General features: G+C 42.5%; 2 protein-coding genes across 2 annotated transcripts; both read left to right on the top strand.

Moving 5' to 3' along the window:
• Positions 1 to 26: 26 nt before the first annotated feature.
• Positions 27 to 8474, top strand: LOC115047890 (ankyrin repeat and SOCS box protein 5-like). The gene is made up of 7 exons (XM_029509099.1): positions 27 to 336; positions 3461 to 3540; positions 4350 to 4457; positions 4528 to 4681; positions 5594 to 5728; positions 6221 to 6412; positions 6506 to 8474. The coding sequence occupies exons 1-7, from the start codon at positions 216 to 218 to the stop codon at positions 6631 to 6633; spliced, it is 918 nt and encodes a 305-aa protein (XP_029364959.1). The 5' UTR covers positions 27 to 215; the 3' UTR covers positions 6634 to 8474.
• A 2106-nt stretch (positions 8475 to 10580) lies between these two features.
• Positions 10581 to 24808, top strand: galnt7 (UDP-N-acetyl-alpha-D-galactosamine: polypeptide N-acetylgalactosaminyltransferase 7). Its single transcript, XM_029504915.1, has 15 exons — positions 10581 to 11204; positions 13153 to 13264; positions 15720 to 16038; positions 16435 to 16601; positions 16870 to 17000; positions 17274 to 17353; positions 18237 to 18419; positions 19207 to 19324; positions 19408 to 19530; positions 19641 to 19756; positions 19892 to 19994; positions 20073 to 20171; positions 22723 to 22851; positions 22965 to 22995; positions 23445 to 24808. The coding sequence occupies exons 1-15, from the start codon at positions 11082 to 11084 to the stop codon at positions 23549 to 23551; spliced, it is 1941 nt and encodes a 646-aa protein (XP_029360775.1). The 5' UTR covers positions 10581 to 11081; the 3' UTR covers positions 23552 to 24808.
• The last annotated feature ends 589 nt before the right edge of the window (positions 24809 to 25397 follow it).

Raw genomic sequence — 25397 nt, 5'->3', positions numbered from 1 at the left:
TAGATGAAAGTTTGTGTCTGTACACACACACACACACACACAGGGCGAGTGCACTCTTTAGAGAACCAAAAATAGCCTCGCTCATGGACTCGTGGGCGCGCATGTGAGGAGTTGAACACAACAACAAGCAGAGCCGTTCAGCCAATCCCGTTGCTCCTCCCGCTCCCGTGTCCCCGCTCTCCGCTCCGGCAGCCAGTGGCGTGAGCAGCAGGAACATGCCGGAGGTTCCGCTCGGAGCTCCGGAGGTGTCCCGGAAAAGAAGCGCAGGGCCTGGACCGATACCCGACCTCGGCCCGGAGAGGAAGAGAGCCTGCTGGGGAATTCTTACCAGCCAAGGTCGGTGCTGCTGAGGCTAAAGCTCCTTTAAACCGCCTGCATGAGCAACATTTATGTCACCTATAAAGATGTGTTAGAAATAAAACTAATATGAAAATGTGTATCGACAGCTTTATATATTTTACAACATTTAACAGTCATGTCTGTTCATGATTTTTATTTCATTTGTAAGTGCAAGTTTGTTAAAACATCACTTTTAATATTAATTCAAAAAGTTATGAGATGAATTTATACATGCTGGCTTTATATACACACACACACACACATATATATGTTGACATGCTTTGGGATGGATATACTTTATATTTACATAACAGAAATCTTTAATCACATAAAAACACATAAAAAATAAAAAATGAATCACATTTTGTAAACATGTTTCAGGGTATTCAATATTTACAGAAATTTCATAAATGAAAATAGTATTGGGGTTTCATTTATTGGGTTTGATGGTTGACCTCATTGCTCCTCTTTTGATCCTCTTTTTAGTTAGACTTTAACAGGGATGGAGTTAGTAAAATAAACAAGTGAGCCTTGAAGTGTGCTCCAGCCAATCCCAGCCAATGTTCTAGGCGAGGGTGGGTCCATCCCAGGGCTAACACACAGAGACAAACAAGGACTCATGCTCATACCTAAGGACAATTTAGGGTCACCAAGCAACCTAGAAATGTATGTCTTTGGACCAGAGGCGGTCGTGGCTAGTGTTACGCCCTGGGCAAGCCATCCATTGCCCCCCCTGCACTCCCCCACCCCCCAACCCCAAACCCCACTGACGTACAAACACAAGAATATATTTGTTGTTTTATTACATATATTATTAAATAAAACACTACAATAAAAAACTAAAAATAAGATAAACCTGCATACATAACTCTCAGCAGCAAGTTGACATGATAGTAGGGCCCACTCCACTAACTTGACGTGGAAATGAATGGTACTAGTCTAGAAAACTGACGTGTTTTTTTTTTGTCGGAGCTCATGCGCCCTGGGCTGTCGCCCACATTGCCCATAGGAAAAACCGTCCAGGTTCCCCAGGATATGTTGTCGGAGGTGCTGTGGGAGTATGGGGTGAGGAGGTCTCTGCTGAGGGCCATCCAATCTCTGTATTCCCAAAGCGAGAGCTGTGTCCAGGTTCTCGGCAATAAGTCGGACTTTTTTCCGGTGGGGGTTGGCCTCTGCCAGGGCTGCACTTTGTCACCAATCCTGTGATTTTCATGGACAGGATATCGAGGTGTAGTCGTGGGGGAGGAGGGCTGAGGATCGGGGAGCTGAAGGTTACATCCCTGCTTTTTACAGATGATGTTGTCCTATTGGCTCCATGGGTCTGTCACCTCCAGTGCTCACTGGACAAGTTCGCAGCTGAGTATGAAGCGGCTGGGATGAGGATCAGCTCCTCTAAATCAGAGGCCATGGTTCTCAGCAGGAAACCAGTGGCATGCGTACTCTGGGTAGGAATTGAGTCCTTACCCCAAGTGAAGGAGTTCAAGTATCTTGGGGTCTTGTTCACGAGTGAGGGTAAGATGGAGCATGAGATTGGCCAGAGAATCGGAGCATCAGGGGCAGTGTTGCGCTTGGTCTACCACACTGTTGTGATGAAGAGGGAGCTGAGCCAGAAGGCAAAGCTCTCTATCTACTGGTCAGTCTTTGTTCCTACCCTCACCTATGGTCATGAGCGACGGGTCATGACTGAAAGAACGAGATCGCAGGTACAAGCAGCCGAAATGGGTTTCCTCAGGATGGCTGGAGTCTCCCTTAGAGATAGTGTGAGAAGTTTGGCCATCTGGGAGGGACTCGGAGTAGAGCCGCTGCTCCTTCGCGTGGAAAGGAGCCAGTTGAGGTGGTTCGGGCATCTGATAAGGAAGCTACTGGGATGCCTGCCAAGGAAGGTGTTCCTGGCATATCCAGCTGGGAGGAGGCCATGGGGCAGGCCGAGGACCAGGTGGGGAGACTATACTGGCCTGGGAGCGCCTCGGGATGCCCCAGTCAGAGCTGGCCGATGTGGCCGGGGAAAAGGAAGTTTGGGGTCGTCCGCTGGAGCTGCTACCTCCGCGGCCCAGCCCCGGATAAGCAGATGAAGATGATGATGATGATGTTTTCATCTGCTTCAGCTAGTAGGAGGCATCTGGCACCAAGAACAGTTTCAGCCTTTTACACTTCCAACTTGGCCATGATTGAGAAAATCCCAATTTATGTCTAATAAAAGATGATGTGAGTTTGAATCTAAGTCCCTCTGATGTTTCTTCCTAAGCTTCTCCTCCTCTGCTCTGTCACCTGTCCACCTGGATCCTACAGGTGATGTTGCAGTTCCTGATGCAGGAAGTCAGAGTAGATGAGCTGAAGAGCAGTTTTTATAAGTGAAAACATGCTGAATCAACATTTTCTAGAGTTTCTAGAGGCAATTTAGTTTGTTTCAATTAGTTACATTAGTACATTTCAGTACAGTACATACATTAGTTAGTTTGTTAGGGTTGATCGAAACCCTGTGGCAAACTGGAGCTGCTATTCAGTCAGCGAGCTAGTAGGTTCATTAGACGAGAGTTATTTGTAGTCAACGCAAGTGTTGTCAATGTTGAGTGGCGGCTTTGCGGTGATGTTCAGTCTGACATATGGATGGGACTCATTGTTCCAGATGTCGTACATCTAACAGTGGCTGGAAGTGCCATGGGGAGACGAAGACATGGGTGTGTGTTGATGTCGTTGATGCTGAGTGAAGTAAATACTGTCACAGCTGCTGAGAGACAAACTCAACAGTACTTAAAATAACCCCAGGGAGTAAATGCTGAGGTCCTGTTACACAAGTGGAGCCCTAACCACAAATAGCCCTCCCTGGACTTTTATCATTAGATCTAAGTTTCTATGGCCGATTGAAGAGTCCTGCTTGAAAAGAGTTAAATCTATATATGTCCTTGTTTGATGACTGTGGCATCAAACAACGGATTCCCATAGGCCTCATATTTACATGAATATTTTCTTGATGAGATTGATTGTTCTTCCAGCTTCACTTGGATTGGAGGTGACACCTTTTCATAAAACACCACAATAAGAAAATCAATTACAACTGTGTTGGTCAAGTGGAACACTGCTGCTGAACATTGTAATGGCTTGCATATGTGTGTGTGTTCAGGGTCGTGGGCAGATCGCTCCCCCCTCCATGAAGCAGCTTCTCAGGGTCGCCTGCTTGCCCTGCGCACGCTGTTGGCCCAGGTAACAGATGCTCATATCCTACACTATGTGAGGACGCTCATTCCCTTGCGCTATCTTTCCCAATGTTAGGGTTCCATTTTGGGCCACGGATCTGTTTTTATCAAGTTGCCAATTGGTAGAGTTAAAAGCTTGCCAATGCTAAGAAATGTGATTTCACCTCATTAAAATAGAAGAAGGACATTCCTTTTTTACTTCACCAAGAAGTTGGGGCCAGATGTTGTGTCGGGCGCCAATTTTCAATATGGAGTGTGACAGGAGAAGGCTCAATAATATTCATCAGAGAAGCCATACCTGTTTTCATTTGACATGTGAGGTGTGTGTATAAAACCTTTCAAAACCATGGCAACCCTAAACCTGCTGTTATCACAGAATTGGCTCCTGAAAAGTTTGAAATTCTATTGATTGGCTTCCTCGCTGAGCTTGAATAGAAAAGCCGTGGGTGGTGGTGCCTGTTGATCTGCTGGTTGAAAACTTCAACCAGCCAAGTTAGGATAGAGTATGAAGCAGGTCAGATCCACCCCTCACTCCTCCTCATCTCCACATTCTCCTCCAAATATGGTTTCTTTTGGTTTCAAAAAACCAAGATGGCTGATGGAGACGTTACAAGCTGGAGGCGCCAAACCAGTGCTTCCCAGACTGACGTCATGTCGTCATGTTCAATTGTTCCAAGATAAAAGGCATTCATTCTGAGGGCATTCAAGTGAAAACATTAAATGACATGAATACTCACAAATAAGACATTCCAGTCACAGGTGTTGATGAAACCATTCTGATCAGTAGGTCTGACGCTGTGTGCTTTTATTTTTTAGGGATATCATGCCAACATTGTCACCATCGATCATGTGACCCCTCTTCACGAAGCCTGCCTTTTGGGACATGTAGCTTGTGTCAGAGCACTAATAAACGCTGGAGCTCATGTAAGTGTTCTTCATACCACTGGTGTTGTGTTTCCTGTGCTTGCTGTGTCAGATTTGTGTGTGTGTCCAGGTGAATGCTGCTACCATTGATGGCACCACCCCTCTGTACAACTGTTGCGCCTCTGGGAGTGTTGGCTGTTTGGATCTTCTGCTGCAGAATGGAGCGCACACGCATACACAACACAAACACTTCCCCTCAGCTCTGCACGAAGCCTGCAAGAGAGGTGAGCAAAGAGACAGGGAAGCTTGCAATGTGATGAAGCGTAGACTGCTATCCTTGTGATCATGTTACCGCGACAGAGCAGTTCTGTGTCCAGGGCTCCGGTGCACCACTCCCAACATCTGAAAAGCAGTGTCTCATTTTTCAAGCTCCTTCAAATGCCACATTTAATCAAAGGGATGGCTCCTTCGTGGCCCAACATATCTCAAGATTCATGTGTGCTGGTGATTAAAGGATACAGTACAGACAGAGCCTGATGATTCCGTCGTCAGGATTGTGTTTCAACTCCGTTCAGTGGCTGTGAAAACCTCAAATTTCTTTAAAAACCATTCTGCTAAGAAGTTGCCAAGGTCACGAGGTAGTCAGGGCAAAAACAACTGTTGATGCAGACTAGACATTTTAATTGTGGTTTGGCCTTCATGGTTTGTGACGGCTATTGAGACTTATAATCTCCTGTTAAATGTAATGAGAGTAACCACAGTGACACTGAACAGTGAGCAGCATGCCAGCTCATGTGTTCATTGAACCACTCTAATTGAATTGTGTGTTGTTGTTGCTGTTGTTGTTAAGTGTAAATGACTTTACTGTGTAGCTCCATCAGACAATACCAAGACAGAATCACTGACTGTGACCGTGTTTCCATGCCAACCGAGGCTTACTGGGCTGCTTTTCTCTATATACTCTTTAAATTATACTGTTTGTGTTTGTTCAGGCACCAAAACAAGTCGCCAGATTTTGGTGTATCGATCATTTTCAAAATAAAAGAGGTCAGCAAAAAGCTGCTACAGCAGCTATACATGAGACTATAATTTTGAATTATTGTACAGGACCATACAAAGCTGTTCTCCACGGTTCAATTCAGACAAACAACTTCATCGATATGTGTGTGTGTGTGTGTGTGTGTGTGTGCGTGCAGGTAGCAGCCAATGTGTAGAGTCTCTTCTGTCTCATGGAGCAGATCCGGATTATGAAGTGTCCCACCTGGGCTCACCTCTGTACGTGAGCTGTCTACACCAACACACAGCCTGCACGAAGATCCTGCTTCACAGAGGTGTGTGCCCCCCCCCCCCCCCCCAACCCAAACCCCCCTGCTAACTGTTTCACATCAGCTTCCACTGCTCCAGAAAGGGAGTCAGTGTTCGAACTCTTACAAAGTTACTCCTGCAATGAATTCTTGGATTTTCAGTCTGCAATACCTCAAATTGAGGTGAAAGTATTAATATAACTAGTTGCTTATGATTCTTTAATACCACAAACCACCCAGGACTCTGTTGTTATTCCAGATTACTGCAGAGAGTCTGGTGGTTCTGACTTTAATATGACATGAACATGTGACCCCTGAATGTTTGTTTTTGTGGCCTGAGATAGCGACTATGTCCAATGTTTGATACAAGCATATGTTTCTGCAACTCCTGTGTTACAGTCCTCTGAACTCTGTGTTGCTTTCATTCACTGCACAGATCACCAATTCTTCTATCCGCACATTAAATGAGTTGGTTCATTTTATTACCACTGTCGTTCTCCTCCTCCTGCTCTTCCATAGGAGCCAGTGTGAATATGGGCAGAGGGGGGGAGAGTCCTCTCCATGCTGCTGTGAGACAGGACAGCGCTGATCAAGTGTCGATGTTACTGGATTATGGAGCTGATGTCAACCTCAGAGACAGTAACCATCAGCGCCCTGTGGAACTGGCAGCCCCTGGTGGAAAAACAAAGCAGATACTCCTGGCATTTGAAGGTAAGCCCTGTTTCGGGTGGGGTGGGAGGGATCTCCATCCTGATGCTTCTAGCCATTTGAAATTCAAAAAGAAAAATCTCTGTCTCCCTCCAGTTTCTCCAAGAACCCTCTGCCAGCTGTGTCGTCTACAGATCAGGAAACTTATTGGTCGATCCAGACTGAAACACCTCCCCCATCTTCCTCTGCCCTCAATGCTCACTCACTACCTGGAGCACACGTAGAGGGGATTTCTTTAACATTTTAAATTTGTCATCCTCCTGATTAGTTACATCTTTTCACATATCACTACTGCATTACTGTTGGTAAATCAAAACTGTGAAAATTTAATATGCTGCTTATTCTGTTTTGTCCTTGTTGTGTAGTAATCATGATCTCTTTGTGGGTTTAGTGCACGTCTAGCAGGGTTTGAAATTTCTCCCTGTCAGACGATTATCTGTTTGATATAATCTGCTGATCCAGACTCTGAGCTTGGTTTAGCCTTTGGTGACTTTTATGAATACTGTGACTTTTTGTTCCATAATATATATGTATATATATGTATATATACATATACATATATATATGTATATATATAAAAATATATGCCAATAGATGATCTGTAACTCGACCTCAGTGACCTCTTTGGCATTCTACAGGAGTTAGCTTGAAGGAGGGGCATGCTGTTAGTTTGCTGAACCAGTAAGTGGAGCTAGTGGATTGTCAGTCATGACACTGTTTACTATGTCAATGCTATCAAAATGTAACTTTTAGCAAAGAGTTTTATTCAAGTAAAATTACTACTTAAATACTCAAAGTAAAAGCTCTGCATTGAAAATATTTTAGATTTTCGTGTGTGAAAAGTAGAGAGGGGCAAATAACACCGGGGCCCGAGGCTTGTGTCAGTCTATTGTAGAGATGTGACATTTGCGAACAAGTCGAATCTATTGAACTCTATTGAAATTTATCGGCTCGATCACATGAACGATGAGAACCGAGTCGCAGTTTCGAGCTGTTCGTTTGCGAGCTGTTTGTTTGCGAGTCATTCTTTTCGTGTCCAAGTTGTTCACAATGCCTTCACGTTACAGTTGGATCGGCTCATGACATCTCTGAGTTTCCAAGTTCTCCACGACACTCCCCATTCACACCAATGCATCTACTTGCAGCTTTAACAACTTAGGGGAGGAGATATTAGTAGGGAGTGCTGCCTGACTGACTCAAAAAACCCTGCCACATTGGTCCTGACTGTATCAAGGAGGAGAAGATAAAGTAACGGCTGAAAAAACCCAGTCAAAATGAGCCAAAGGAAGTGTAGAAGTATTGGGAGGCACTTCACAGAGGCTTCATCCACCTGTCAGGGGTGAAAAGATTTGAAAATTGTCTTATGATTAAAAGTAAAAGCACTCAGTGTGGAGAACAATTACTTCAAAATGAAATTAGAAAGTGTAAACAGCATTTTGCTATTTAAATGATTAGTTAGTTATTTGGTTTATTAAAATTCATAAAGCAGTGAGAATTGCCCAAATGACACCAGCACAATGCTTTATTTTGCTTAAATTCAATTATAAATGAATCACATCAACTTACTTTGAAACTTGGCTTCTATTTTAAACCGTTGCCTTTTTTTTTACTCAGGAACTTATCTTGTCGGGTAGTTGAATAATATTAAAGATTAAATGTACTAAAAGCAAGTATTTCATGAGCAGCTGTAGAAACTGAGTATGTTTAGTCCAGTTTTTCTCAAATAGGGGCATGTTCCCAGTGCAACCCCGTGTGACACAGGGGAACATGCTTAAATTAATGTCTTAGCTTTTTCATTGCCGCGCCAAATATAAAAGCCATTGCACAGCCACCGCCTTAGTGGCGAGGCATTCAACAGTGGGAGATGAGGAAAGACTGGTGTGTGTTTTGTGGCTAAAAACTGGCAGCAGACAGTGAAGCCAAATGAATTAAGCCGCGCTTACAGACATTACACCCCCATACCGCTGATACACCGGTTGAGTTTTGCCAATAATCCTGTGAAAGACTTAATCATTTTGACCAAAAAAAAAAAAAAAAAATCAGCAGTGATGGCAGAAATGGAAAGGATCGATCTTCTGGCACGTTTGAAACATCTCACCACAGTGACATCTGGTATCAAAATAAATGTGATTTTAAAATACTACAAACAGTAGAGTGCATTTGTGTCTTTTTGTGTCTTTCAACTTTTTGTGTTTTGTTTAGGTTTATTGTGTTATTTGTATGGACGGATATTTTGTTTCAATGAGTAAGTATTTGTAGGTGCTTGTGTACATTTAAGCATTTTCATTCAGAAAGACTGTTCAATAGTGCTTGAACTGAGACGGTTTCTTTTCTTGCTTAAAATTTCTGCTGCTTTTGAGAACATTCTCAATGTGGCTGGAATGGAGACACGTCTTGGCCAGTTGGAACTGATGAGGGAATAAAGTGGTGTGTTGGTTCCTGTAATGTATTGAAAATATATATAGAGTAGGATATGAGATATAGATAGATATATAGATATATGCAATTACATGTAAATGTACAACAATACGGCTTCTTTTACTGATCAAGTGCATAATCAATGCTTATTTTAAATAATAATAATTGTGTAAACTCACGTGTACCATGAATACATACCATAAACACAATGCTGACTGTAGGTTGATTCAGCACTTGGTTGTGTTGTGCTAGGAATGCAGGTGACAAAATGTTGCATACGATGCATACATTGAACTTTTTTCCTCAAGAAGCTTGAAGTGTTCATTTCAATATGATCTCAAATCCAAAGTCAGGCTCAGCACAAGACACTCTAAGAGGCAAGACTTTGCAAACAAACTGCAAGAGCTTTATATTGTTTTATGCATGTCAGCTGACGAATAATCAGCCAATCAGGCAAGGACATGAAAAGTTGTTTTATATATATATATATATATATATATATATATATATAAACTTAAAATTCTTATTAAAGTCCCCTTCAATGATCATTGTTGGGGTGGCTGATATGTTGGATAATTGCAAAAAACCTTTGTGGAAGAAAGTGTTATTAGGAGCATAGATATTCACAATTATGAATACTGAGAATGGTCTGCATGTGTCTAAGAAACATTCTGCTGCTATCAGTGTGTACGGGGTTACAATCAGTGATTTGAGTGGACTCTGGAGGTGGATGTGGGAGTGTTGGATTGTAAATGTGTTAATATTTGATGGAGGTGTGTGCAGTGAAGTCACAGGAAAAGTTATTGACATGGGCACCACAGTGAAAATGTTATTGCATATGGGATATGTGGAGGGGTGGGGGGGTAAGTGAAGGGAGTGTGGAGGAAAGAGGAAAGAAAAGCAGGCGGAGACAAGGTGAGTGAAAGTATAGGAGAGGTGACATACATTAACTTTTTAGGGAAATTTTTCTTTAATGTTGGTTGGTATTTTTTTGTATATACATTTTACTTATTTAAGCCAAATAGATATTTTTGATACTCTTTTTTGAGCTGGTCCACCTCTGATGTAATGCAGGAGATGTCAGCTCAATGCTTGGCTTTTTCTCTTTGTGGGTCATTGATCTTCTGATGTGTAATAATGCTGTTAAATTGTATTATTATTTATTATATTATTATATTATTATTATTATTGTTATTATATATTTTATTTAATTTTATTTTGCAGTAACAAATGGTTCAAACTGTTGTCGTAAGTGTGTGTTATAACTTATTTCCTGTAGTTTGATGCAGCAGTCAAATTCATCTTGTTGGTTGAAAAGTATTAAAAGTATACCAAGATTTAACTTTGTTGAAGTCAATGCAATTGATTCACTTAATTCACTGAAAAACAGGGATAAACTTTTATTCTTCGTGGGGGGTGTCCACTGATTTAGTCTAACCACTGAGGTATTTATGGTAACTCATACCCTCCTTCCATCATATCTGAAGAGAAAATGTGTACTTTTTATTGTACATTTATTAGACGGCTGTGTTTGTCAGTTAGACCTTTGTCTAAAGACTGACATGTCCAATGACTGAATTTACATTTACACTAAGTTCCATTTTTACATTCGTCCTTTAAAAAAAAAAAAATCAATTTCTTCTTCATTTTTCATTGTTATATCAAATTGTGTGTGCACCCCCTTTCTTCCTGTTTCCTTCCTTCTCCCTAAATGACGTGGGCTGAACTACAATGAGCCACAGCCCAACGTCATGGCAGCGACAGCCAGACAAACCGGGTGTTTCTGCCCACTCAACCAGTAAAACCTGTCAGTGATGTCGGGAGCTGTCACACACAGCCGATCACTAACCAGCTGGAAGTATTATAGAATAATTCATATATCCGTGAAGAGTTTTTCTTTCAGTGTGGAGGTGGACTTCCCTTAACGCCGCCCCGGGTCGGTGTCCCTCAGCCGGGCAGAGCTCCACCGCGGGAGGGGGGGCTGCTCCTCAGGGACCGTGTCAGCAGCAACGTTAGCAGGGCAGCGGCGCCGCTGTCAAGAAGGAGACGGGCAGCCAACTCCCACGTCTGGTGGGAGGTCGGATATCATCAGAGGGGCCTCGGCCTGTCACCGCTGCTGCTGCAGGAACTCAAAGCCCGGCAGCCACCGAGGGTCCGCCGCCTGTCTGTCTGACTGCCAGCCGCTTAGCCCGAGCTAGCCGCAGCTAGCCTAGCTTAGCTGTGGGCAGCCTGGCTGCCGGGGACGGCGTCCAACATGAGGCTGAAAGTTGGATTCATTTTACGGAGCTTGCTTGTCGTTGGGACGTTTCTCGGATTGGTGGTGCTCTGGTCCTCTCTGTCCCCGAAGCCCGGCAACGAAAACCCCTTTGGGAAACGGGTAAGTGAGCAGGAAACTGGGTGACCTGTAGTGTCGAAAGTGCATGTTACCGTTGACGGACATCGGCGTTAGCATGAGTCCGTGCAGCAGCAGCAGCAGTTCTGCGCGTGCACCCAACACAATGTCGAAAAACGACGAGGAAACAAACAAAATAACTAAAAAAATCAATGTGAACTGAAAGCTCTCACAATGAAGTGGCCGGGTTTTTCTATGAAAACACCTGTGTGGATCAGCAGGTCCCATGACTCCATCAACAGTTTCTATCGGCTGTTATCTTAATAAAGAGAAAAATCATGAAAAATCACAAGATTTACAAACACAAAACTATCCTATCTATAACAACATGAGAGAGCACACACACACACACACACACACAAATGTTTCATACAGTGTAACACCCCCACTTGCTCTCACATTGTAGTAATCTGCATCACTGTAATGCAGTGCATCATCAGACCTCTTTTTTTATTGTGACAGCTTGCTTATCACAAAATCAAAATCTTTTTTTGTACAAGTACTTACTGAAATGAGGATGCTCACAGCTTCTCTGTATTTTCTGTCATCACTTATCTTTTCAGCATCATCTGAATACTTTTGTTTTCGTTCACAAGGTGCGGCTCTAGGTTTGTCAAACCAAACAAGTATTTTCTGAGTTTCTTTGGCATCATTTTTACACATCAATTAATATTTCTTCTCATCTCCATCAAACAAAAGCTATGCCCTTGGGCTGCAGGTCTCAACATTCCTGCATTTCTCACAGAACATGCTTTATGTTGCAACTTTTCTTGTTAGACTGCTGGAGCGTCTGGGTGATTCATGGTGAACCTGGGCGTATAACTTGTTGGCACAGTCACTAATCAGCAGCAGTTCTGTGTGTGCACCCAGTGCAATGACAGGAAAAAAAAAATCTATGTGACCTAAAAGCTCTCACAATGTTTTTTAATGAAAATACCTGTGTGGACCAGCAGATCACGACACCATTAACAGAAAAATACTGAGAAATAAAATAAAATTAAAATTTGTAAATATATATATATATATATATATATATATATATATATATATTTATTTATTTATTTTTCTCTCTACCGTACATTTTAACATGCACAACAGCTCCGGAGTCATGACCTGGTGACAGTGCCAAATACCGTCAAAGGGGTTTTAGGAGCTGGCTGGTCCCTAAAGACCAGCTCAGGAACAGGACTCCATTGGAGGAACCTCCCTTGTTTAGTGGCAGCGCCTTTATTTACAGTATGGAGCCTGTGGAGGTGGCAGCATTTAACACCAGGATGCACGTCTGCAAATGTCACCATGTGGGTCCCTAAGGTGGACTTAAGCTGTCATTGACTAGTGGAGCTCAGCTTAGGTCTTATCTAGGCAAAAATGTCAAGTTGAACCTGTTTGTTGACTTTTAAAGCCTCAGATCCTATTAACTGAGGGACAAGAAACTGAATGGTGAAGCACATCTGTGTCCCTATTTCTAACTGTCAGTATTGCAAAGGGTTAGGTTTAGCTGCTTGTTGAATATACAGTACCTGATGTTGTTTATTCATAATGGGATCTTTTATGACCATCATAGTGGTGGTATTTTTTTCAATCATAGTGAGTGAGTGAGTGGTCAATACAGTTCTCATATTGTAGCTTCAACCTGACTGTAGTGACTTGATGTGGAGCAGTGAGGCAATTGTCATCTGTTACAAATTAATTTTGTGATGTGTTAATATATATAGTGCTGCAAGGCGTTACTGGGACTACACTGATTATCTTGGGTTTAGTGGTTCATGTGCTCTGGCTGGGAGACTTGTTGAGATCATTTTACACACAACCGTGCAAAAAATATTTGTGTTTAAAAACAAACAATGACCAAACTGTAAAAGTTGTGAGACCTCTCTGTTATAATATTAGTGATATCGATTTAGATGACACACTGTGCCTTCCCTCCATGCAGGATGATGCTCAGCTGCCCAAAGGAGACCTTGCTGATCAGTTTAAGCCTGTGGTGCCATGGCCTCATGTGGAGGGGGTGGAGGTTGATCTCAACTCCATCAGACTCAAGAATGGTGAGAAAAAAAACATTTTGAAAATGTCACCAGTTCTATACATATTCAGAATCAGCTAATTCAGCTAATGAAAAATACAGGATTGATCCCAGAGACCTTTCCTATACAAGCAGCTTACAGCTAGGCCTCTGAATGGCTGTGACATCAGGTACTGGAGCCAATAGGAGTGTCCAATGTAGAGAGATAACTCTAGACATCACTATCAAAGATTTAGGGTGAGAATTGATGAATAAACACATAGAAGTAAAGTAAAGTTAATCCACTGAAGTCAGTGTCATACAAGACAAAACGGGGACGCGTGCAGGCTTTATGTGATTTTTTTTTTTTTTATTTTTATTTTTTTTTATTTTATTTTATTACATGATAACACCAGTCAGGCAGTTCACTTGAACAAAAAACATTTAAAGTAATTTAAAGCAGCTCTGTTGAAACTCTGTTTATCCCTGGTCACAGAGTGATGTAATCTGGTCATAATTGTTGCTGGATTTAAAGGTTTGATACAAGTTTTAACCTGTTTTTGCCTAGAGTTGTGTCCTCACACTGTGACTTCACACAAACACACACACATACTCACACACTCACACTGTTGTGTCCTGTAGAAATCTAGACATCTCCTTATATTCATGAGCAATCATTGAGCAATGGCAAGAAAAAGTACACAGGCCCTTGAGAATAATTGAAATTAACAACTATCTTCAAGGAACACAACGGACAAAAATGTATATCCCGAATGTATTTTCTCTTAGCTCTTCTTTTATCGTTCAAGTTTTCTCATTTTCCTAATAAAACACATATTTCATATATACAAGGACAGCACAATTAAACCACAATGAAAAATAAAACACAACTATCAATGGCCAAATACCATTCAACATATCTGGTAGTGCATAAAGTGCAAAGAAATAAAATAAATACTGCAACAGCAACATAATGGAGTTCCGGTTCCTCCTTTTCGGCACCAATTCCTCTTCAGTTGATTCTGTTTCCACGCTGCACTCTGCCTCTACCCTACTGTCTACGTCCATGCTCCTCTAGCGGTGCTGTAGATGAGTCCTTGTGGGTGACGTAAAAATGGTGCGTTGCTGCAGTTACATTAACTGAGCTAACCCAGTAGCCCACATGTTAAAATTACGTTATAAACAATCAGTGATATCGTACGGTAGACATTTTTATGTTGCACTACAATATATATTGTAATATCGCACAGCACTAAAACACAACACATGGTTGTGCTGACACTGGCTGGGTGAGGTCTGATGAGAGACAGAGTCTTTTCAGAGCAGGGCTAGGCTTTTATCCTATGGGAGCACATTCACAAAGGTGAAATCAAGACAGTTTACCTGTAATCTAACCAGTTGGGATGGCCATGGCAGCGTCCTCAGGACACACACGAGACATAATCGTTTCTGTCCAGACACATCAAGACCCAAAGTTATAAACAGGGTCAGCAGTATTTGTGAAAGTCCAGAGTGAGCCCAGCTTGGCAATGTGTTAGGAGGTCATGACCCAGATTTGAAGCCAGGCAAATTCCACAGTAACAACATCAGTAACATCACAAAGAAGCCCAGAGTCGCTGTTGGGGTGCTTACTGAAACCACCGTTCAGGTCTCTTAAATCCACAAATCGACTGCATAGATCACGATGCAGAGCAAAGGGACCTCAAGTCTCAGTCTCCATAATCCAACTGGAACAGGTCTGATGGACTGAAGAGACCGAAACTAACCTGTCTGAACTACATGTGCTGTAAAACTTCTGCAGACCAGAAGGAAGACCACCTCCAACAGGTGGAACAAGGTAAATGGAGCCTCTTTATCTGTGCCTGGACTGCTCCACATCAGTGATTCTCAGGGCCTTTCTCTCAGGAGAAGCTGCTGATGATCAGCCACAAAATCCACCCGCTGGAGCAGTGCAAGCCAGAGCCCGAATATGAATCAAGCAGACCTGCTGAGGACAGAGACCTGAGACAAGCACCGATCAGCTGTGAAATTAAAGTTCATTCAGTGTGTAGGGTTAAAGACTGTGATTGGCAAACTGTGTGGTATGATTTTAGAGACATTGTGTCTGTACGGTGACTCGCTTAGGATCAGGCCCCAGTTTATGACCAGTTGTCGATCTGAAGGGTTCACCCCAGATTCTTCCCCACTGCACAGAATTAGAGCTTAGTGGAAGGCCTGACATGAATGTAAAGTATCGGGAATTGGAAAAGTGCCCTTTTTAAGTTTTGATTAAGTTAATGCTTGAAGCATAATCTTCAGTAGCATTGTTCAATTACTCATTTTCTTTTTCCTAGACAGGTCCAGGTTGTGTTTTAATGATTTAGTGTTTGATTGGTATATTGATGCAATTTTCTTTGCAGCAGAGGACCAGAGTAACAATATATTAGTGGAAAAAAATAATTATTTGCATAGGATTGAAAACACATGACAATAGTACTGTTTTTGGTTGTTGTCCTTAGGAGGGGCAGACCACCCCCTGAACGCTGTGCAGGAGCCCAACCAGAAGCAGGTGATCCAGAAGCAGTATGTGACATTCAGACCCCACTCACACGCCTATGACAGCCCCATCCTGAAAAAGGGTGTCCTGGGAAACTTCGAGCCCAAGGAACCTGAGCCTCAGGGAGTCCCTGGTGGTCCTGGGGAGGGGGCAAAGCCATTTGTCCTGGGCCCAGAGTACAAAGATTCTGTTCAGACCTCCATCAAAGAGTTTGGCTTCAACATGGTGGCCAGCGACATGATCTCACTTGACAGAACCATCAATGATTTACGTCATGAAGAGTGAGTGCTGCTGTTCACACTTTCTGCTGTCTTTACACATAATTACACTGAATTTATCTTTAAAAAGCTCCAGTTTACTTTCCAGTTTACCACTATAGCTTCACTGTGTAGGGAAGGTAAAAAAAAAATCCCCCTGTTCATCGTAAGCTGCAAGTAGTGGCTACATTGTACCAATCACTAATCACTGAGGGCAGGTCAGAGTTCATTAACACATCTCAGCTAACTCAGACATAATGGAGTTTACATGAGAAATTACAACATGAAGCTGTGGAATATATTTCTGATGTTCCACTGCAAACACACACACACACACACACTCCTTGATTACTCAGTGTGTTGGTCTATTTACCCTCTGACCTCACACCTCATGGTGTGTGTGCTTTTCTCTCTGTCCAGGTGTAAATACTGGAATTATGATGACAGACTGCTAACCTCCAGTGTGGTTATAGTCTTCCATAATGAAGGATGGTCAACACTGATGAGAACCATTCACAGTGTCATCAAGAGGACTCCCAGGAAGTACCTGGCTGAGATAGTCATGATAGATGACTTTAGCAACAAAGGTGTGTTTGATTTTGTGGCATTCTGCCCCTCGTCTGCCTGGAGTATGAACTTAACTGTGTCACACATAAAAGTAGAGTCATAATTACAGTCCCATAATTTCTGCTTCTTACTGTGGCAGTTGTTTTCCAGTTATATCTAGTTTGTTGCCTGCGCTTACTTAAATGTTAAATGCCTGTCATAATATGTTGAGATATCTGTGGACGTGTGAAATTTCTCTCTGGTGAATCTAGTAGACAATCATAGACTCTGTGTGTGTGTGTGTGTCAGTCCACCTGAAGGAGCGTTTGGAGGAGTACATCAAACAATGGAATGGTCTGGTCAAGCTCTTCAGAAACGAGAAGAGAGAAGGACTCATCCAGGCCCGGAGTATTGGAGCCAAGAAGGCAGTGAAAGGACAGGTATAGTGTTCCCTGGCTCTGATGTGTCTATCATAAAACCAGTGAACATCAGTTCCTATTTATTGAGTTCCAGTAGTCATCTGAACCCTTTTGCCTTTGCACAGGAAACAATTACGGGAAGGGCAGAGTTTTATTTGTTTTTCCCAAAACAAAAGAAAATATCATTCAATATCATCAAATGCCATTTAAAAAAAAAATCCTGACAATGGAGTGCGAGTGTGTAACATTCAACAGAACAAAATACCCAAGTGTTTGTGTGTCTTTGTCTTGTAGGTGCTGATCTACCTGGATGCTCACTGTGAGGTTGGAATCAACTGGTATGCTCCACTGGTCGCTCCTATTTCAAAAGACAGGTAAAGCACACACGTGGTTTATCAGCATAGCCTTCTTCCAAAAGGAAATGTTTATATCTAGATTATAGTTACTTTATGGAATCATATCTTTTTACATATGGTGTGTAGCTTATTAGTGCAATGTGACATCACAACGCCCTGTAAAAACACTGGTTATTGTTTAGTTTTGTGACCATGTTTTCTGATCCTCTGCAGAGGGCAGAGGAAAGAATAGGAGGAGGACGGTCTAGTAGAGAAACTAGTCCAATATTAAAATGACTGAGTTAATTTAAGTAACTGGCTGCCTGCTCCTGTCCTATTTTGAATCCCATATCAGCTGATGCCTCTGCGAGTGTGCACTGTATAGACATCTCCGGTAATCCTGTAATGGAACTTCATTGATGTCAATTATCATCATAGTCCAACGCAAATGCTGCTTTGTGTCATGTTTGTGTGTGTGTAGGACAGTATGCACAGTACCACTAATAGACTATATAGATGGTAATGAGTACAGTATGGAGCCCCAGCAAGGTGGAGATGAGGACGGCCTAGCTAGAGGAGCATGGGATTGGAGCCTGCTCTGGAAGAGAGTGCCCCTCAGCCAGAGAGAGAGGGCCAAGAGAAAGCATACCACTCAGCCCTACCGGTACACACTCTGGAGCCAACATACATTCACTCATCCCTGTTTTGTTTGTCTCTGTCTCCCATCCCTTCACCCTGCCTGTCCCATGCTCTACTGTGTCCTGCTCTGTCTTGGTCTCTAACACCCCATCCCACTCCCTGCTCCTTTTGTTTCTACTGGCACTGCTGTTTTTTTTTTTGTTTTTCTCCCCTCATGTGCACCACCCCTACACCTCTTCCCCCCATGTATCTTGTATGCATGGCCCCACCCCCATTTTGTCAGAACGGTGTGTACAGTGCCTCTGATCGACTCCATCCATGGCCAGAAGTTCACCATCGAGCCCCAGGGTGGAGGCGACCAGGATGGCTTTGCTAGAGGAGCGTGGGATTGGAGCATGCTCTGGAAGAGGGTCCCTCTGAGCGACAGAGAAAAAGCACTGAGAAAGACTCAAACTGAGCCATATAGGTACAGAACATGAGAAGAGCGCTGAACTCATAAACAGAAATATTAACACTTGGGTGACAACCAGCATCAGGTATATAAAACAAACTCGTAAGATTTTTAATTACACAATTGACTCCAATCCTCCTCCTTCAAAGCTAATGAGCTAAACCAACCCTATCACCCAGATGGGAGGATTTTAATGCTGTCGTGTCATTGGCTGTGTCTGCTCTCATGTCTCTACTACTGGGAGTGTTTCACCATCCTCTGTGGGTGTCTGTGTTAGGTGGGATTTACTCTTAGGTCTTCTACTCTCAGTCTGTCTATAATGTCTTAGGTGTTACAGCAGTAATCAAGTCCAGTCTGCTGGAGTTTCCTTTTTAATCCACCTGAAGTACAGAGAGTTACATCAGAATCACACTCACACATGCCTATTGAGTCTTGATCAAAGAACTGTGGGGATAATAAATTTGTAGTGTCAGGTTTACAGGGGAGCTTCTGATGTGTATAGGGTTCGGACCGGGGCACCATCACCCCCACGTCACCTCCCACCTTCCCCCTAATCACTTCTTTATCATCATGTTTTTGTTTTTTGTTTCTTCATTACTTGTTTCAGTCTTCTCACACCTCCTCTGTGTTCACTTTGTTAACACTGACTGATGACCTTGATGTTCTTTGAGTGAAGCTGATAGTACCAACATAATGAATTGGTTTGCACAGATACTGTAGTTGGAAGAAAGAAAAGAGTAATGTAGTGATTCATGTGTCTATATCTCTGTCTCTGGATGTGCGTCTGTCTTTGTACCTTCAGGTCCCCAGCTATGGCAGGTGGTCTCTTTGCTATAGAAAGAGACTTCTTCTTTGAGCTGGGTCTGTATGACCCAGGGTTGCAGATATGGGGAGGAGAGAATTTTGAAATCTCATACAAGGTAGAGATGGAGTTGTCCAGTTCTCACACACTGAGACTGAACTTCCTCCCAGACTGTGATATTCACTGTGTGTGTGTCTGCAGATCTGGCAGTGTGGTGGCCAGCTGCTCTTTGTTCCATGCTCTCGTGTTGGCCACATTTACAGACTTCAAGGATGGCAAGGGAATCCACCACCTGCACATGTTGGCTCCTCGCCCACTCTGAAGGTGAAGATTCTCTGATATATTGATTCACTTTGTTTTCATGTTCTGTTTTTCAACAAATACAAATTTTAAACTATAACTGTGTGTGTGTGTGTGTGTGTGTGTGTGTAAAGAACTATGTTCGTGTGGTGGAGGTATGGTGGGATGAATATAAGGACTACTTCTATGCAAGTCGCCCTGAAACTCTCACTCTGGCCTACGGAGACATCAGTGAGCTGAAACGCTTCAGGTATAACGTCCCTGTCAGGGTCACAGTAAACTTAAAGAAATTTCATTCACTGCTCTGAAAGAACAGATGAACTACTATGTGGCCAATCAATAATTTCAACACATCATGACTGACCTGCCTGCTGTCCATTCTCAGGGAGGACCATCGATGCAAGAGCTTCAAGTGGTTCATGGAGGAAATAGCGTACGACATCCCTCAGCACTATCCCCTGCCTCCTAAAAATGTAGAATGGGGAGAGGTAGGTGAACACACACATGCTCACTTTAACCACTATAACGAACATCCTGTGACATGAGATTATGTGTTTTGTGTGTAGATTCGGGGCTTCGAGACCAGTTACTGTATTGACAGTATGGGACACACCAATGGAGGGAATGTGGAAATTGGACCATGCCACAGGATGGGGGGTAACCAGGTAATGAAAGTGCACATGGATTGAGTTTGGACCTGGTTAAGTCTGTACGTATACTCGATGTACCCTCATGTTTAGGAATTAGCTTTACCTTTTGCCAGCTTTCCTTTGTAATCTTACACCAGAGACAGACCAGTGCCTGCCTTGCCCAGTTTGTCTTGTGTTGAGGATGTGGAGACAAATTTTCTTTCAAAAATAAGTCAGAAATTTATTTATAATGAAGAGAAATACAACATTCACAAACCTTGAGGGAGGTTATTCCTTCCACATACCTTACATACATCCAGTCAATGCTCAAAAGAGAACTGGTTTAACAGAGTCTAATTCAATTAATTCATCAGTGGACCTCTGAGGCTACAATTTGTCATAGCATCAAGTACATAAAGAGCAGCGCTTTCATTTGAATCCAGTGGGGCCACAATGATTCGCGTGTGACATGTAGCAATGGAAGGATCAATGAGTTACTAACACCACTCACTGTTAATTAGCATCGTCTTCCTGAACTTAAACAGATTCCGGCACTTTGTTGCAGAAAATATTAATTGATTCACAGACCATTAGTTGTGACCTCTTCCTGTCTCACACATTGCTATCTGTCCCACAGCCGCGTTAAGGCTTTTCTGTTCACCCATATCTTTGTATATTTCATTGTTAAGTTATCCGTGTTAAGTCTAAAAGTTTTCTGAATTAGCACAACCTAAGTATGTATATTACTGGGAAATGGCTTTGGAATGTGTAGAAAAATGCTATAAAGTAAGCTTTCAAAAATAGAAGTGTTTTAGTTTATTTTTATCAATTAATACATTGATAAGTAAATGAACAGAAGACAAATCAAAATCAAATCAATAGTTGATTTGAATATGTTCTCTTTTTGAAAGCAATCTTACTTTACAGCATTTTTTCCCACCTCCCTAAAACTGTTATACTGTATATAGATGTGTCTAACAAACATTCAGTTTACTTTATTAAGTCATTGTAGCTCAGAAAACAGGGGCAAAAAAATGTTTGCTTATTATCTAGATAAGTTCATTCATTCATCTTCAACCGCTTATCCGGTTATGCAGGGGGTGCTGGAGCCAATTCCAGCTCACATTGGGTGAGGGCGGGGTACACCCTGGACAGCCGGCCAGTCCACTGCAGGGTCAACATGCAGAGACAGACAATGATGAACAAACACTCACACTCAGACCTACAGACAATTTAGAGTCACCAGTTAACCTAAACTTGTATGTCTTTGGATGGTGGGAGGAAACCGGAGTACCCGGAGGAAACCCACACAGACACGACAACACTTTTTGTTGTGGTGCATCAGCGTTAAACACAATGCCGCTGAGCTGTCCTTCTCAACTTGTCGTTTTTAAAAATGTCACCAGGTCTATACATTATCAGAATCAGCTAATTCAGCTAATTGAGCCCAGAGACTTTTGCTATACAAGCAGCTTACAGCTAGGCCTCTGAATGGCTGTGACATCAGGTACTGGAGCCAATAGGAGTGTCCAATGTAGAGCGGTGACTGTAGATGTCACTATCAAAGATTGAGGGTGAGAATCGATGAATAAACACACAGAAGTAAAGTTAATCCACTGAAGTCAGTGTCATACAAGACAAAATGGGGAGGTGTACAGGCTTTGTGATTTTTATTACATGATCTCACCAGTCAGGCAGTTCACTTGAACAAAAACCATTTACCAAAAAGAATATGCAGACAGGTGAAGTAATTTGAAGCAGCTGTGTTGAACCTCTGTTTAGTCCTGGCCTGAGAGTGATGCCATTTGGTCATAATTGTTGCTGCATTTAAACTTTGCAGAGAAAGGTCCCAGGCCTGGGAACCAAATCCTTTTTGTTGTGGGGCTACAGTACTAACCACTACGCCACCATGCTGTCACTAAAGAAAAGTTGAACACAAAAACTTCCTCACTTGTATTTGGGTTGTGCCAGAGCCGATTTGAAGTTTCTCTCTTTATCTAATCAGGAGTTCTGCTCATTTTTTTGCACGGTCATTATGAAAAATCAGCTCCAGAGCCTCTAATGCTCTAAATATCTTATCATCCATGTCGAGTGGGATGAATCCTGGGACAGAAGGGCCACTGATTGCACCTTCACATTCAGCTCTGGACTGAGGCACAGCGAATCTGTTGAAAAGAAGCATGTTAGCGTTACAGTGTTACCATGGTAACTGTCTCTGCTGCAGGAGAAGGAAACATCCTGGGGGAAAGAACAGAGGCATTTTCAGATTTCTGTTTCGCTTCAACTGTGGAATGAACTGATTAGACTGTGTGGGTCAAACATCACAAAACGTGTTTTAAGCTCTAAGTCAAAAAATAAGACTGTAATTATGATACAACTTAACTCAGGTGTCTAAAGGAATAAATTTGTGATGGTATTTTATATCCAAAGAATTAATGCTAAACTTTACTGTGACATCAATATGTTCTGTATAAACACTCTTATCATCTTTTTAGAACTGTAAATAGGGAAGTAGACAGTTACTTTGTTTCTTGATCCTCTGCTGGTTGGAGGAGGAAACTGATGTTATGTCTTTGTGTGCGTGTAGTTGTTCCGTATCAATGAAGCCAAACAGTTGATGCAGTACGACCAGTGCTTGACCAGAGGGGATGATAACTCAGCTGTGATAATCACACACTGTGACCAGAATCAGCACAATGAGTGGCAGTACTTCAAGGTTAAACACACACACACACACACACACACACACACAGTGGAACACTGATGAGACAGTGCAATCTGTTGTAACTAATATTAAGCCTGTTTCTCTCTCTCTCTCTGTCCACCCAGGAGCTCCATCGGTTCATTCATGTGCCATCAGGTATAGTTGCATCATCATCTTTCCCTTATCATTTACTTTGCGGGGGGGGGGCATTAGCTAATTGTGGAATAGGCTGTTACATGTGAAAAGTGAAATTAGTGACAGATTACCAGGAGTTGGTGGAAGATCTTCTGAAGTAAGCATCTGTTCTCATCTTGTCCCTGATTTCAACCAAATTTATTTCTCACTTAAAGACAAACATGCCACCAGACTATGATCCTACCTGTCCCGCGCTGAAGACCTTTTTTTTGACCTTTTGCCACAGAAGAAAAATCAGGGCTGTTAGAAAGTTTAAGGAGGGAAAACAGGAAGGACCATTAGGGAGGAATGAAATCCCTAAAGAGCTGATGGAGGAGGAGGAGGAGGCACTTTCTGTGGGATTAGGAGGGTTAAAAAAAAATATGTGACTCACTGCTGACTCTCTTGTTAATATTTTTGTCTGCTCCCAGGGAAATGTCTGGACCGCTCAGACCTGCTGCACAAAGTCTTCATATCAGACTGTGACACCAGTAAAACCACTCAGAAGTGGGAGATGAACAACATTGTTGCTGTATGAGGACTTCAGGGGAAGAAGAGTGTGAATGAGGACAGACCCACTCTCTCGCCCCCCCCCCCCCCCCCCCCCCCCGCTCCCTCCCTCTCTCTCTCTCCCACACACACACACACACTCACACACACTGTCACACTCCGAGACACACATCCACATGCTGAGTTTACAGGTCTTTATGGCTGGTTCTGTCCTTTTGAAGAGCAGCAGTTTATGAGGCACACTGGTGTCAGAGAATCACTGAAAATAGCTTCAACCCAAACCTGCTTTCATCAGCCAAAACCACTTTCATCGCGATACACAGACAAAGACTCCAGACATCAGAAGACCGTTGCAGAGGCTGAAGGCACTGGTCCACTCTCCTGGTGCTGTGTCGGCTCCCTCTCTGTCTCAGTCTTTCATCACCGTCTCCGTCTGTTCCTCTGGGCTCTCAGGTCTTTTCTAAACCACTATGTAGATCTATGAAATGAATCCCATCAATTCCAACTGTAAAACAGCCTCACTCTACTTAGACTCTTCAACCATTAGCCTAACTGATTAGCTCATTTACCAAAGAGTTTACTTTTTATTGTTGGAAAACTCAGTCACGTCATCAGTGTATAAAACAGCACAGTACAGTACTTGGTTGGTTAGCTGATTTTCTCTATGTACACAATACACAAACTGTCCTGTTCAGTCAGCTGTTTCCAAAAAGGTCTCAACATGGACCTTCCACTGTGAAGGTCAACTCTCCAGAAGCGGCACTGAACAGCCCAAACAGGACTCTGACTTGTTGAACTGTCTGTTTCTTCTTCATGTTGCACACCAGCTTCTGTGGTAGCTATTTTTGTTGTTCCCTCCTGGGTTGAAACTAACGTAGTGATCTGCAATTCATCGCTCACCATCAAATAGACAACCATGACACAGTGGTGATGAGCATGTCCTACATAAAGTCTAATAGATTTGTTTAAAACACCTCAAGGTCGCTTCCTAGACCAACATGATCTATTACTCATAGCCCACACTTTCACATCCATCTACTGGATTCCTTATACGTGTTTTGGATTCAGGGGAGAGTACAGTGGGGAAGATGCTGACCTGCCTTTACAGTCTGCACGACTTATTCAGTAGCTGACCAATTGACTGTGACTCTGATATTGTCTGAAAAGGAAAAAATGAAACAAACACACACAAGGTTGCTTTGTTGGGGATGATACCAGTAAGAAATGCACAAGTAATTGTGAATTGTGGAAAAAGTGACTTTTTTTTTTTTTTTTTTTTTTTTTTTTTTTTTTTTTTGGGTGGTTTTTTTGCAGGGGGAAGAGGGTTTGGTGTAGGGTTCATAATGTATGCAATGTTTTGTACAATGTAAATAGATTTGTTTCTAAAGATGATCATCATGCATTTTGTGAGGGGCCTTGAATGATGTTGTAAATATCTAACTTATGGCAGAAATTTAATAATATGGGCTGAACAGAGGGTGACTGGAAATAAAAGACCTGACTTTTATGTTGATACCATGTTGAGTTTGTGATCTCCAGTTTCTGTAAAGGAGATTTTTATAAGTAAGCTTACTGCTAACCCTAATCCTCATGAGCACCTGCTTAATATTCTGTTGGTCCCTTTTACAACCAAAGCAGCCTTGGCCCAGGAGACTAGAGGGGTATTCCAGAAAGTGGGTTATGTGAAAACTGAGTATGTTAACCCTGATAGAGGGGAGATCTGAGTATGTTAACCCTGATCTGAGGGGAAACTCTGAGTTAGGGGTAATCTCATCCCATTTTATCAAGCACGGAAAATGAATGCAGAGTTCAAACAGTTGCTAGATTTAATTTATAAATGAATTTGATATGGTTAAGATAAACTCGTGATCACA

Source organism: Echeneis naucrates, chromosome 1, assembly GCF_900963305.1.
Source record: "Echeneis naucrates chromosome 1, fEcheNa1.1, whole genome shotgun sequence".
Lineage (NCBI taxonomy): Eukaryota > Metazoa > Chordata > Actinopteri > Carangiformes > Echeneidae > Echeneis > Echeneis naucrates.
This window is presented reverse-complemented; position numbering and strand designations above follow the sequence as displayed.

Coding starts and splice junctions, on each gene's coding strand:
- galnt7 (XM_029504915.1), top strand. CDS start 11,082: ATGAGGCTGAAAGTTGGATTCATTTTACGGAGCTTGCTTGTCGTTGGG. Junction 19,531..19,640: donor GCTCCTCGCCCACTCTGAAG/GTGAAGATTCTC, acceptor GTGTGTGTAAAG/AACTATGTTCGTGTGGTGGA. Junction 20,172..22,722: donor ACAGGATGGGGGGTAACCAG/GTAATGAAAGTG, acceptor GTGTGCGTGTAG/TTGTTCCGTATCAATGAAGC.
- LOC115047890 (XM_029509099.1), top strand. CDS start 216: ATGCCGGAGGTTCCGCTCGGAGCTCCGGAGGTGTCCCGGAAAAGAAGC. Junction 337..3,460: donor GGGAATTCTTACCAGCCAAG/GTCGGTGCTGCT, acceptor GTGTGTGTTCAG/GGTCGTGGGCAGATCGCTCC. Junction 4,458..4,527: donor TAATAAACGCTGGAGCTCAT/GTAAGTGTTCTT, acceptor GTGTGTGTCCAG/GTGAATGCTGCTACCATTGA.